This window comes from Episyrphus balteatus, chromosome 1 (assembly GCF_945859705.1).
Source record: "Episyrphus balteatus chromosome 1, idEpiBalt1.1, whole genome shotgun sequence".
Classification (NCBI taxonomy): domain Eukaryota; kingdom Metazoa; phylum Arthropoda; class Insecta; order Diptera; family Syrphidae; genus Episyrphus; species Episyrphus balteatus.
In genome coordinates, this window is record NC_079134.1 from 90,827,496 (window position 1) to 90,842,378 (window position 14,883).

Consider the following 14,883-nt stretch of genomic DNA (forward strand, 5'->3'; position numbering starts at 1 on the left):
AAAAATATATGAATTAAATTAAAAAAATGTATTCAAATCTTTAAAATAGCTACATACAAGTTATAGCATAAAAAAAATAATTAAAATAAACATAAATTTGTATAAAAAATCAAATTTTCAATTGTTGTGATTGCTTTTGTTTTATGTTTGTGTATTGATGTATTGTTAGGTGTGTGGAATTGCAGCTACTTTTCCAATACGATCTCAAAAGGGTATCTACATTTCTTTTTTTTTTTTTAAATCATCTGTTCTAAAGTCTGTTATGTCGTCTGTAGATTTTTCTCTTTTTTTTTTTTTTTTTTTTTAGTCGGTCTGTCTGTTCACAAGTTTGTCTGTCAGTAATTTATAATTGCGACTGGTGCCTCTGTAAAATGACGAGTGTTTCTGTTTATTTTTCAATTCCTTACCACGTCGTGCAATCTGGTATTTAACCTAATAGCAGGTTAGCCGAGAATTCAAAAATAAACATCCACACGAATACGATTTCCATGTCTATTTCTTACGCCTCACGATTGATCTAGCTGGGCCTGATTCAATGGAAAGTCGCCAGAAATAAACACTTCCACCATATTCCGCTCTCTGCTAGCGATAGCCTTCACACTACCTCACGAAATTTTCTGGTGCTAGACCTGTAAAATTGGACAGCCGTCCTCAGAATATCGCTTACCAGAAAGCATGAACGATTCCTTATTTTGTGTTTTTAGGGATAGGATATAAAAAAAATAAAAAAAATGATAAAAAAAAACCAGATCATTGCAAGTCCAAGGGGATGACCTTCATAGTAAAAATCATCTCCTTGAAGTAGCAATAAATCTTTTAGCCGTTCGATCGTTGGGCGCCATTGTTGTGAGTGCAGGTTGCAATAAAGTGACCTTGATGATGAGGAAAGGGGCACGGCATGCTTGCTTTAGCTCGGCTTAGCTCGAAGGATGGGAGTGGTTCTTGCCCCCTCTTCATCATTTCCCACTCAACAAATCAAATTCATGCCAGGAAATGTATAGTATAGGATAGGAATTTGGATAGGAAACGGAAATGATTAGGATAAGGAAACGGAATCTTAAGCAAAAATGAGAGGATAAACACAAACAAGGTATCTATGCCACTGTCTAAGTGAAGGGTTGTAATTTTTGAAGCATCGGTTTGAAAACTAAATCTTAAACTAAACCCTAATAACTAACTAACTATAAATATGTTTTATATTGATTATATTCTTATATCTCAATATAAAAATATAAACGAACTATATCTCAATATGAAAAGATATAACGAAATTGTATATCAAGCTAACTAATCTAAACTACCCTTAAAACTGAAGTCCACAAACCTTCCAAAACACAATGCTTCACCCAGACAGCGGTTCGCCAAATCACACAAGGCCTTGACAGATGTTGGTGTCAAAAGTTGGCCTTCCCACCCTTGTATCTATGATACGACCTTTCGCTACCTCCATGGCCGGATTCTGGAAGGTAGCCCCTAATGCAACTTCCAGTCGCAATTAAAAGTTGTTCGGCATCTAAAACGTTGTCCCTATTGTAGCGTCCATCCTGTTCATTTAAATGTCGATGATTTAAAAAGAAAACTTACCCCATTTGAGCCGACGGTTTCACTGAAACCCCACACACCTTTAAGCTTACTTTAGCAATTCATCTTTATCAAAAAAAAATTTCAATTTTATCAAAGAAAATACTGATTTTTTTTGATCATGGATTTAAAATTTGCCTTAGCATGTATTTATTTAAAGAAATTATAAGTATAGTAATTAAATTTAATATAATTAATAAAAAATGTTAAAATTATGGAATGTTGAAAAAAAGTTAAAGTTCCTTTTCCCTTAAATTTAGGGGATACAAAAATAATAAATTTTCAAGGATTTATCTAAATCTTTTAAAATGTTCTTTTTTTTTTTTTTTTTGTTTTTTTCTTTTTGTTCTCTCTTTGTTTTTATTTGTTTATATATATATATTTTTTTTTTCTTCAAAGATTTTTAATATATAGGTATATTTATATATATATATATATAAATTTAAATATAATTTTTCAATATATATCAATATATAAAAGCAACTTACGTTTTTTCTCGTCCCACGAAGTCCTGCCGGCAGCACGTTCCTGGATGACGGATTTTTGGGGTTCTTAATTCTTGACCCTTCACGCGCACTGATTTTACTTTTTTTTTTGATTTATATATATATGTATGTATATATTCTATATATGTAGTCTTTGTTTTAATTTCACTCTTTTATTTAATTTTTTTTTTTTTTGATTAATTTGTTTGTATCTTTAATTATTTTGAACACTTTAACTTTTCTTTTGACAATTAATCCTTTTCATTTCATAAAAAAATCAAAAAAATTGCAAAAAATTTAATTTCTCAAAAAAATTTAAGATTAAAAAAAAAATAATTAAAAAAATTGAATTTCATTTAAATTATTAAAAGAAAACACGGATACAAATGTATCTTCTGGAACCAAGGATGTTAATTCTTGTGCCCTTGACTGCCCTTGACTTTTCACAGTCATATGAATAAGCGGTACCTTTTTATGTTAAGCGGTACCTTTTTGTCCAGCGGTACACTTTGCCACAAAACCCGTATCCAAAAATAAAAATCCCACAGAGGTCTAGGTGAAACTTTTATCTTTTCTTCTTAACCTGTTTTAATCACGAAGATCACTTTATTCAATATTTTATTTCAATATATATAGTTATAATAGTAAATCTAACCTTTCTGTGACTGCATATATATATATGTATATCTATGAATTTATACTGTATATATATGTATATATGTATATACACGTTTGTCTCGCCAGGCTTTGAATTTAAATTGGTTCCAATCCTAAACCTAAGCAACGCATATCCTTTATTATTAAATAAAATTCAAAATGAATTTCAAGGATTTGCTACACATACCTCTGTTTTTTTAATTCTTGAATTCCGACACCCTCACTTGGCCGACTTAATTGTCTTTGGCCCTCCTTTGTGTTCCCACAGATTCTATTTAAATTATTTTGTTAAAACTAATTTTATTATATTTAAATAATTTACATTTAATTTATTTGCAATAAATTATTATAAAAAAAATCATCCATAAAAAAAAACTACTCACTGTATAATCTTTTTTTATTCGCACAAAAAAATTTAAACTTTTTCTTCTTCTTTTCTGATTTCTATAAAAATCGATAATCGTAGCACACAGCACTAGTCTAACATATGTTAGGTTGCACTTGTTTCAATCAAATGATTTTTAATTCCAAAAATGCATCTGAGGTCAATGCCCTAGTTCCCCACTTTCGTTATTCTTTCATTATCCTTTTTTTCTTCTTTTCCAAATTCTTTGGAAACGAAAAAGCTCTTTTACCCCGCCACAACTACATTGATCTTTCCTTTTCAAGCAGTTTCTTAGTTTCTTACATCACACACTCTTCGTTTTAAGTTAGTGTATGTAATAGTACTTTTACTACTTTTAATACTTATATTTCTTTTGTGCCTAAAACTATAAGAAATTTGTCTAAACTACTTAATTAAACATTCAAACAAACACGATCAGTCTTATTTCTCCATAAATTGAATCTTATATCTAATATTGCACATAAATAATAAATTTGATTCTTGATTTTGAGTCAAACTGCAAGCATTTTAACTTCCGTTCTTCTTTGCTTGTTTTCTCTTTTAGTTCGGCTTTTTGCCACGGGTTAAAAAGATCGAGCTTCTTTCTTTTTATCTTCTTTTCCTCTTTTCTTCCTAATTTCGTCGTGCCTGTCATTTCGTTTTGACATTTCTAAGTTTATTTTACATTTCTAGCGTGTGTTAAACCTCTCTTTTTTTTTTTTGTTTTTTTAATTCCCTTGGATTATATACAAAAAGAAATAAAATAATAAAAAAATCAATAGTAAATCAAAAATAAAAATGATAAAATAAACCCATGATGTCAACAAAACATTATTTTTTTGTTACCCTTATCAGGTAAGTCTATGATTATTCCCTCATACAGAGCCTACCCTAACATTTTTTTTTTCTTTTTCAGTTTTCAGTTCCAGTTCAGTCCCTGGATAAATCTATTTGCCACGCAACGAGTGATCTTCAAGATAAGTTTGACGGTGGGGAATGTTTCCTAAACACCCACTCTACTTGAGTGATTGTTCAAGATACATTTTCCACCAGAAACTCCCTATCCGTCATTCGTCTAACCATTTTTCTTTTTTTCTTTTCAGGATTCCCGCTTAGGACAGTCCGGCTTCATTTATCAATTTTTTTTATTAAAATTCAACCCCTTAACTACCCCCTGTATGCTACAAGTGAGTTTTAGTGATTGTGAGACAAAAAAATGATAATAAGTGGGGCATTAGAAATGACAGTATCAGGACCTTACTTAGGGGATGAAATCGTTATAGTTTGTGTGTGTGTGTGTAGGTGTGTGTTCCTTATAGGTATCTGTATTGCCATATTCAATATGTACGCTAATTTGTATCTACGTACTAAACATTTAAAGACATTTATGGTTTCGAAGGTTTTAGGGTGGGTTAAGAGTTGAGACTTAAAGTTTATTTTTTTTGAATCGAACGCGATGGCCTACGCAACATGTTGCTAGGCGAGATGGATTAAAACATCAGTGTGCAGTATGTTTGTGTTTTACAATAACTCAGTATTGTTATACTACATTTCTTCCCATCTTTAAGCTGGCATCAATGACTGACAACAGGTCTGCGATCTCTGCCCGAACGTCTGGGTGTTTGCATTATAGGTGAACCATCAGACTTGGTTTCATTACTGCTATTACTTGGTATAGATTCGTTAGGCACCTCTTGATTAGCTGCAGAAGAAACTGAAGGAACGTTAGAATTACCAGAATTTATACTTGCGAAATACGCCCAATGTAAGCTTCAGGTGAATGCTGAGATTTCAGTTGATTTTGATGACGCTTTAACATTCCGTAGGGCGTTTTAACAAGGTATGTCATCCTTCCAAGCTGTTTAGAAATCGAACCTAGGATCTACTTTGGCCCTCTGGAAAAGTTCTTGGCCCAGACATGCTGATCTTCTGCAAAGGGCTTAACTGTCGACTTTTCTGCTGCTTCGATTGGCTGGGAAACAACAAGGCAAGTGGAAGTTTAGGTTGTCGTCCATGTAAAACTTCTGCAGATGACTTCCCAGTGACTGGACTCGGTGTGGATCTGAATGTGGTTAGATGATTTAACAAAGCAGTATTCAAATCATCTCGCCCATTTATGATCTTCTTAAATGAGGATTTGAAGGTCCTCACAAATCGTTCCCCCTCCCCATTAGATGCGGGATGAAAGGGAGCGGAAGTTAAATGTTGGATACCATTCAAAGAACAAAACTGTTCTAAAAAAATTGTCGACCATTGTCCGAAACAATTGTGTCCGGCAGTGGTTCTAATGAAAAAATTCCTCGGAGAATCGAAAAAGTGGCTGCTGATGTCGTAGTGGATATTTTCACGACGAACGGACACTTTGAAAAGGCATCGATGCAGATTAACCACATATGCCCAAGAAATGGCCCCGCAAAATCCAGATGAATACGTTGCCATGGATGCTCAGGTGACGGCCACTAAGAATACTCCTTCTTTGGCCTGCTGCTCGCCTCCTGACATGGACTGACCTCGGAACCACCACCCGAACATGTTCAGCCTGAAGTAAAAAGATATTATTTTCTAAAGATAGAAAATATTTACGGTCAAAATATGGTTTTAATGCTTTATCCAAGTGCGCGATATCTTCTGGAAAGCACGGGATCTATAGCCATGGCCCTAGCTATTTGCTCTGCATCCAGCGGAAATTCATCAGTTACTTCATCGAATCGAACGTGCATACAAGAGTATTCACTGGCATCAAAGTGGTCATCCGTCCCCTTTGGCAGCCGTGACCATGCATACGCATTTCCGTGTTTGTTTGTAGGCTTATACCGTATGCTATACAGATAACCCATTAGGAATAAGGCCTAGCGTTGTAATCTTTGAGCTGTAAAGATAGGTAAATTTTTTTCAGGATTAAATATTGAGACCAATGGCTTATGGTCCGTAAATAGAATGAAAAGCCGACCATATAAGTATTGGTTAAATTTCTGGGCCCCATAAATGATAGATAGGGCCTCCTTTTCTATTTGACTATACCGTTTTTGATGAATATTTAAGGTCTTGGAGGCGTGCGCAATGGGAAGCTCTGATCCATCAGGCAGGACGTGCGAAATCACTGCTCCTATCTCATGGGAAGATGCATCTGTCGCTAAGATTATGGGCGTGTCATTACGAAAATGAGCTAATTGTGTTGCATTTACTAACATTTAAATTTTGAAAAGCTAAATCCTGCTCTTTGCCCCAAATATATAGTGTATCATTTTTACGCAACTTATTCAATGGTGAACTTATTTGAGATACATTTTTGATGAATTTATTGTAATAAGTAACTTTACCCATAAACGCCTGAATATCCTTCAGATTTGAGGGTAGTGACAACTCCTGGATCGCTTTTACTTTTGAGTCAGACGGCCTTATTCCAGACCCACTTATCGTATAGCGTAAGAACTCAATCTCTGTTTGTAAAAATACACATTTGGCAAGGTTACAAACAAGACCATACAACTTCAACCTTTCAAAAATTTCTCGTAAAATTTCCAAGAGCTCATCAGCCGTACTGGCTGCCACAATAATATCATCAATATAATTGCCACACTGGCGAATGCCAGCAATTACCTGTTCGAGGAGCCGCTGAAATGTGGCCGGGGCACTTGCTACACCAAATGGCAAGCATTGACACTGGAACAGTTCCATGACGGTGTTCATGACCGTAAACTTTTTAGACTCATCATCAAGTTCCATCTGGAGGTATGCCTCCGAAAGATTGATCGGTGCGAAAAATTTGCCTCCCCGCAGCTTAAAAAGCATTTCTTCTACTCCGGGTATAACCGCATGTTCCACCTCCAACTGCGAGTTTAATGCTTTGAAGTCGCCACAAATTCGAACTCGTCCGCCTGACTTTGGAACCACAACCACTGGGGCTGCCCAATTACTAAATTTAATTGGTTTCCCAATTCCCTCTGCTACAAGGCGTTCTACTTCCTCCTTAAAGGCATCCATCTGAGAAAACGGAATCGGACGGCTTCTAAAAAACTTTGAGGATGCGTTAGATTTTAATTGAAAGGAGAGTTTTAAAGGGTTTGCGGCACCCCAACGACTTCTTAAAAATACTACTAAATTCATGATGTTGCCAAACCTGGCAACGCCTAGTGTGCGGCTAGAAGCTAAGATGCTGGCAATTGTCAAAAACCACAACCACTGGGGCTGCCGAATTACTAAATTTAATTGGTTTCCAATTCCCTCTGCTACAAGGCGTTCTACTTCCTCCTTTAAGGCATCCATCTGAGAAAACGGAATCGGACGGCTTCTAAAAAACTTTGAGGATGCGTTAGATTTTAATTGAAGGAGAGTTTTAAAGGGTTTGCAGCACCCCAACGACTTCTTAAAAATACTACTAAATTCATGATGTTGCCAAACCTGGCAACGCCTAGTGTGCGGCTAGAAGCTAAGATGCTGGCAATTGTCAAAAAAAGTTGACACGAGTTCATTCTTTTTTCTTAGTTGCGCACCGTAAAATAAATACTAAATTGTAAGAAAATCTTAAGTATAATAATTTTAAAGTATTAAATATAGTATAAAATTATGAATTATATTGAATTATAAATACTAGCCGACCCAGCCCTCGAAATTCGAGTGCCAATTTCTTTATTTTTTTTTTATTTGCAACAATTTTGAACACAATTATACCAAAATAGTTTCTTTATATTTTATAGTATTTATTGTTGTTTTCTTGCGATTAACTACACTTTTTGAAGACAAAATACATAAGTATAAGTATGTAATATACCTACGTTTTGATATATTTTAAACCTGATTTAGATATTGTTGAACTACGTTTTAACTACGCTCAACTACGTAAAAAAAAGTATCGAAAAAGAAAATGCAAAGTGTAATCGACTTAAGGGCATTGTGTTTGCACCTTGCATTTTGCGATTCAATTCAACCTGTTTCACGTTCCATTAATTCAAATTCCATCATTCAATCATTCAACCAATTTCACTCACATTTGTCATTCACACCATTGCATATGTATATATTTTCAGGTTCTCGTCTTACTTGTTGAAGTTTAAATTTCCGGAAGGGAGAGGGCGTTTTTTATCGCACTTCCAGTTAAAATTTGTTGTATGGGGAACTTCTAGCAAATGTCATTTCTGGGCTGGTGAAGATGTAAAGAAACGTTTTTTGTACTGAAAAATAGCTTTTTTGTTGTAATTAACATTGGAAAAAATGTTTGTTTACCTCTTCACCAGTGGAGGTTGACCAATGAGAAAGAAGTTCTTCTAGTACATACTTTTCCACTTGGAAAAGCCCCATTCAGTTTTCCAGGAAAATTTTAATTAATGCGTTCAGATATTTATTAGAGATTAAAGATAGGCTCACATTTTATTAAAGGTGCATTCAGGTGTTGATCTTCAATGCATACAGTTGTAAAAAGGTAATCCGTGGTACTGTGTGGCAGTGAAATTTTAAGCAAAACATCCCTTTGAAAGTGAGAATCGACATTTTTTAAACAAACAAATCAATTCTTAAGGCTTTACCACACCAACTACGTCGCACGACAACGTTTTTTTTATGTTAAAGTCATAACTCAATGACCTAAAAAGTGAAGATGTGGGAAATTTACAAAATTAATTTTTTTTAATTTCATTCTAGCGCTATTTGTTTTTGGAAAAATTTTTGGAAAAAAACTACAAAAATTGTTTTTGAAACCAAAAGATAGTCTTTCTGCATAATTATTTTTAATTTTGTGGTCGGAAAAACTGTCAAAAATTGAGTTTGAAAATATTCACTTTCTGACTTTTTGCAAAAAGTGGCCATTGTAGTTATACTTTTAAAGCCTTAAGGTATAACTACATTGGCTCAAAAAGTGAAAAAGTACAAAAGTGAAAATTTTCAAATGCATTTTTGTGTAGTTTTTCGGGCTGGAAAATTAAAACTAATGATGCAGAAAGCTTATTTTTTGGTCTAAAAAACAATTTGTATACTCTTTTTCACAAAACAATTGCGCTAGCCAGAAAAAAAATATTTTCACTTTTGTACTTTTTCAAAAAGTGGTGTATGTAGTTAAGTCTTTAAGCCTTAACTACAATGACCTAAAAAGTGAAGAAGTGGGAAATTTACAAACTCATTTTGTGACAGTTTTTCCGACCACAAAATTAAAAATAATTATGCAGAAAGCCTATTTTTTTCAAGCTCCATTTGTTTTTGGAAAAAACAACAAAAATTGTTTTTCAAACCAAAAAATAAGCTTTCTGCATCATTATCTTTAATTTTGTGGACGCAAAAGTTCCCACAAAATGAGTTTGAAAATTTTCACTTTTTGACTTTTTGCAAAAAGTGGCCGTTGTAGTTATACCTCTAACTACATTGGCTCAAAAAGTGAAAAAGTACAAAAAGGTACAGTCGATTGGAAATTTTCCAACAGATATTCCAGTTGTTTTTGTTTTTTTTTATATCGAATTATAATTTGTTTAATTTCATTTTTTCGGTTAAAAAAAAAGTAAAAAAAAAGTGATTCTGCACTTCTAGACGTCATTCTCTTTCGTTCGGTGTATAATTTATGCCCCTTCGGTTTTTGTGGGCCCGGTATTTTGTACCACAAAAACCATGCTCGCCGTTTTATTATATGATGATGATGATGATATATTATACCTATATTTTAGGAATAAAAGTTTCTTATCCAAATAAGAGAAATCTAACAATTTATTACCACGGGCAGCCGCAACAATCTTTTATTCAATTTAAAAGAGCAAACGATATAAGTTGGATTAGCTTGTTACCTTGGGAATCGCTAGCCTTCGTTGGATTAGCAAGATCCGTATACCAACAGAATAGCTAGCCTTCGTTTATAAAAACGAAGTTGAATTAGCGCACGTCATCCATCGCAGTTATCCAAGAATCGCTAGCCTTCGTTTGTAATAACGAAGTTGGATTAGCAAGCTCCTTCCATCAACAGTTTTCCAAGATTCGCTAGCCTTCGTTTGTAATAACGAAGTTGGATTAGCAAGCTCCTTCCACCAACCGTTACCCAAGAATCGCTAGCCTCCGTTTATAAAAAACGAAGTTGGATTAGCGCACGCCATCCAACACCAGTTTTCCAAGAATCGCTAGCCTTCGTTTGTATAAAACGAAGTTGGACTAGCGCCCAGCATCAAACCAATCCAGCCAACGTCACAAGCATCGATTCCCTCACCGCCAGCAACGAGTATTCATCGCAAGCAACGAGTGAATCACCGCAAGCATCGAATCTTACATTGCCCCAGACGCTAACGCCTATCGCACCGATTCCTTCACCGCCAGCAACGAGTGTTCAACGCAAGCACCGAGTGTATCACCGCCAGCATCAAATCCTTCATCGCCTCCGACGTCAATGCTAATCAACGAAGTTATCAAGAACATAAGGTAAGTCCAAGTAGAAAACGTAGTATTTTATTATAATCCTCTACCTCTGCGTTCCTTTATAAAAGCTCAGTAAAAGTAAAGAAAAATGGGGGATAAAGAAGAATTTAATTGTAAGTCATGTACCAACGCCGATAATGAAGATATGGTCCAGTGCGATAGTTGTAACGACTAGCACCATTTCGAATGTGTAGGTTGATTGATTGATTGATGTTTGGGGTGTAAGATGTACTGCGACCTGTAAGATCTATTGTACCCCCTTTTAAGCTAAATGAGTTTGTACCTCATTTTATAGCTACTCCTCTAACCTAATTCCTTTCATGAAATTGATTATTTGGGGTATTTCCAAAGAGTGCAATTTATCCTCTTCGACTTGGTAGCGACCCATGTGTTTAAATCTTTGGTGTATTAGTGCATTGCAACTACCCAGGATGTGGTCTGGTGTTTCTTCTTTTTCGCTACAGAATCTACATGTTGCACTATTTACTAAGCCCAAAATATGTAGGTGCCTTCTTAACTTACAGTGGCCCGTGAGGAGCCCAGTGATTAACCTTAGATTGTTCCTACTTAGACTGATACATGATTTGAAACGCTCTCGGTTGAAGTTCCCGAGGAGCATTTTCGATTGTCTCAGTTTTGGTAGTTCTGCCCAGTTTTTTCTCTCCTGGACTCCTCGTCTAGTTTTATTTTATTTTCAATGACATTTTCTCCTATTCCGCAATACGGTTCGGGTCCCATTAAAGGGGAATTTGCTCCCGTTTTTGCTAAGGAGTCCGCCTCCTCGTTACCCTGGACACCAACGTGCCCAGGTACCCAGTGGAGAGTGACTTTGTTTATTTTGCCAAGTTCGTTAAGTTTTCCTATACACTCCAATACAAGCTTGGAGTTGATTTCGTAGGATTTCAGTGCTTTAGGGGCAGCTTGACTATCAGACATAATGGCAATGTTTTTATTCCGGTGATTTAATTCGAGGTTTATTTCTGCACATTTTACAACGGCATTTACCTCAGCTTGAAAGATACTTGGGGATTGACCCATAGGCACGGAGAGTTTGGTACTAGGCCCAAAGACGCCTGCCCCTGTATCTTCCGCTGTTCTCGACCCGTCTGTGTACCATTTGATGGTATTTTCTTTAAAAGAGTAGTTGATAGATTCACCTACCCAATCTTTTTTACTACTGAGATGTATATTGTAGTTTTTCACAAAGTTATAATTTGTGACCATTGCATCTCTTGGAAAGTCAAGGAAGTTTTCTTCTGAGGATCCGGACAGGAATTCTCTTTCTCTGTTGCCTATGCATTTTCCAGCTCCCGTTCCTTCCTTGGCAAATCTCATGATAGCTCCCTTAGCAGCACTTTCAATAGTAAGGTGAAGTGGAGTTAAATCAAGAATAACCTCCATTGCTGCTGTAGGGCATCATCTCATAGCCCCGGTGATGCAGACACATGCGAGTCTTTGCACTTTATCTAGTGATTTCCTAGTTGTTGCAAGATCGGTTCTTTTGTGCCAAGCCACCGCACCATAGGTAATTATAAGTCTTACCATCATAGTGTACATCCATCTTAGGATGTATGGTTTGCAGCCCCATGAATTGCTTGCTAATCTTTTGCAAATCATTAAGGCTTTCGTAGCTTTACCAGTGGTTATTTCTACGTGTTTGTTCCAGAGGAGTTTACTGTTTAGTGTGATACCTAGATACTTAACCTCCTTCTGTGTTTCTATTACTTATCCAGCTAACCGTATAGGTTTCATACGGGGAAGAAGTCTTTTTTTGGTAAATGGTATAATTGTTGTCTTGGTAGGATTGATGTTATGTCCTGCCGATAGACACCATTTCCGAATGTTTTTCAATCCTCCTTGAATAATATCGCAAAGAGTTTCTTCAAATTCCCACTGGCTATTATTACTATATCATCGGCAAAACCGAGACATCGTAGTAGGGAAGTTAGATTTTCTAGTAGTTCATCAACAACAATACTCCAAAGTAAGGGTGAAAGGACCCCCCCCCCTGAGGACAGCCTCTTGTTGTGATGATAGTTTGTACATTAAGACCTGCCCTTACCTCAGCTGTTCTTGTGCTCAGCATTTCATTGATCCATCTCACTACAGTGATAGGGACTTTTTTCCTTTCAAGAGCTTGTTTACAGCGACCTGAGAGGTGTTATCAAATGCTCCCTCTATGTCTAGAAAAGCACATAGGGCTGTTTCTTTTGCATCCAAAGCTCTTTGTATGGAATTTGTTAGCTCGAAAAGGGCAGTTTCCGTAGATTTTCCTGCCCTGTAAGCATGCTGGCGATGGTTAAGTGGCATATTTATTAAAACTTCTGATCTAATGAAGTTATCTTTTACTTTCTACAAAGTCTTAAGTAGAAATGATGTCAGGCTAATTGGCCTGAATGACTTTGGATGAATGGTATCTTTTTTCCCAGTTTTGGGAATAAAAATTACTTTAGCTCTTCTCCACAGGCTTGGCACATGCCCAAGTGCCATGCTACTACGAAGTATGCTAATAATGTACGGCATCAGGTCTTCCGCCCCTTTTTGAAGTAGAGCAGGGAAGATACCATCGACACCTGGTGACTTAAAAGGTTGAAAGGTGTTTATCGCCCAGTCAATTCTTTTGCCTGAACAGATAGCTGTAGCTTACTTCCAGTCTGTTTTGTTAGGTTTGAAAGTTGTACTTTCTATAACATTTCCTGTCATTGGAAGCGATCCTGGGAAGTGAGTGTTAAGTAGCAGAGTCGACCTTTGTTCTTCATTTTCAGTAAAGCTACCATCATTGTATCTAAGCGCTATCGACTTTATGGTCTTGTCTTTCGCTAGAGCCTTGTGTAGTCTCGCTGCAACTGGAGTAGCGGTACTATTTTCACAAAAACTCACAAAACTATTTCTTTTTGCTTTTCTGATTTCTTTGTTGTAAATTGTCAACTCTGCCGTATAACCTTCCCACTCCCCAGTTCTTTTTGCCTCATTGAACAGTTTACGTACCTTTGATCTTTGTTTCGACAGATTTTTGCACCACCAAGGACAATCTCTCTGACTTTTGATTGGTTTAATGGGACAACTGAGTTCAAATGCCTCATTGATTGCTCCACTAAACTCATTAACCTGACCATATGGTTCAAGGTGACTTTTAGTCGTTCTAGCCGGACCGATTCTTTCAAGATTGATTTGTACCACACTCTTATAAAGATTCCAGTCGGTTTTCTTAGGATTCCTTCCAGAGGTGTTCTCTGTGAGAAGGCGTGTTATTGAGAATGTAATTATTCTATGATCAGACAAGGAAGGTTCATTGGATACTCTCCAACCTTCTACCAGCCGACCTAAGTTAGAAGTTCCAAACGTTATGTCTAGGACTTCTTTTCTAATTCTAGTTACGAAAGTGGGAGTGTTGCCCACATTATAAATATCTAGACATTTTTCCAATATAAAATCTAAAAGGTACTCACCCCTTCTGTTTATGTCGGTACTACCCCATGCTGTGTGATGCGCATTTGCGTCGCAAACCACAAGCAATGGTAGTTTGTTACTTTTGCAGTAATCGACCAGCCGTTGTACCTCCGTCGGTGGAATGTTGTCTTCGTCACCTGGGAAGTAAGCCGCCGCAACAACAATCGTTTGAGGTATACCATCACACTCAATTTGGGTCTGGATCGGTACCAGATCCCTCGTCATAAATTCTGAATGACATATAAATTTTATATTATTTCTTATTTTTATGCAAGCTCTGGGCGAGTCGTGCCTCGTGTCCCATATTAAATCAGAGTTACTACTATTTAGACCTCTTACCTGACCTTTGTAGGTCCAGGGTTCTTGGATCAGTGCTAGCCCTAAATTCTCCTTTGCAAACATTCTTACCAGGACGGCTGATGCCGCTTTTGCGTGATGGAGGTTAATTTGGGCTAGCTTAGTGATCCCGCGTCTGTTCATTTTGAGTTTAACAGATGGGGACCATTGCCCCCTCATCTGCTAACAGATGGTTTTCTTCCTCCCAATGTGTAGGTTTGAACGTGGACATTGAGGACAAAGATTGAAACTGTCCTAAATGTATACAATTGAGCACCGAAAACTCCGGAGGTGCACCACTTCCGAACCCCGCATTAGCTTCCCAAACAAATGAACCTGTCGTTTGTTTGGGAAGCTAATCGAACCTGTCGATCCCAATGCAAACGATCAAGAAAGTATGTCTGGTGTTAATAAATCATGTCCAATGACTTCTAATAAACGTAAAGCATCAATGGTGAAACAACGTGCACTTATCCTCGAACAATTAGAAGAGGAAAGACGCTTGAAAGAGCAGAGGGATCAAGAGCAGAGGGAGAAAAAGTATACAATGTTACGCCAATTAGAAATCGATACGTCTGATAGCGACACCGGCCAATTAGAGAATGG

General features: G+C 36.5%; 2 protein-coding genes across 2 annotated transcripts; both read right to left on the reverse strand.

Annotated features, from left to right (window-relative positions):
- Nucleotides 1-4,682: 4,682 nt before the first annotated feature.
- Nucleotides 4,683-7,092, reverse strand: LOC129908387 (uncharacterized protein K02A2.6-like). The gene is made up of 2 exons (XM_055984847.1): nt 6,360-7,092; nt 4,683-4,810 (listed from the first exon to the last, which is right to left on the reverse strand). Exons 1-2 carry the CDS (start codon nt 7,090-7,092, stop codon nt 4,683-4,685), a joined length of 861 nt encoding a protein of 286 aa, XP_055840822.1.
- A 6,042-nt stretch (nt 7,093-13,134) lies between these two features.
- On the reverse strand, nt 13,135-14,343 carry LOC129908398 (uncharacterized). The gene has a single exon (XM_055984859.1). It carries the CDS (start codon nt 14,341-14,343, stop codon nt 13,135-13,137), a length of 1,209 nt encoding a protein of 402 aa, XP_055840834.1.
- Nucleotides 14,344-14,883: the final 540 nt, after the last annotated feature.

Bases quoted from the DNA above. Each gene is read 5' to 3' on its own strand.
- LOC129908398 (XM_055984859.1), bottom strand. From the start codon at position 14,343: ATGTTTGCAAAGGAGAATTTAGGGCTAGCACTGATCCAAGAACCCTGG.
- LOC129908387 (XM_055984847.1), bottom strand. From the start codon at position 7,092: ATGGATGCCTTTAAGGAGGAAGTAGAACGCCTTGTAGCAGAGGGAATT. The intron at 4,811-6,359 runs GTAAAAATGATA...TTTCTTCTGCAG, and splicing joins TTCACCATTGAATAAGTTGC to CTAATCAAGAGGTGCCTAAC.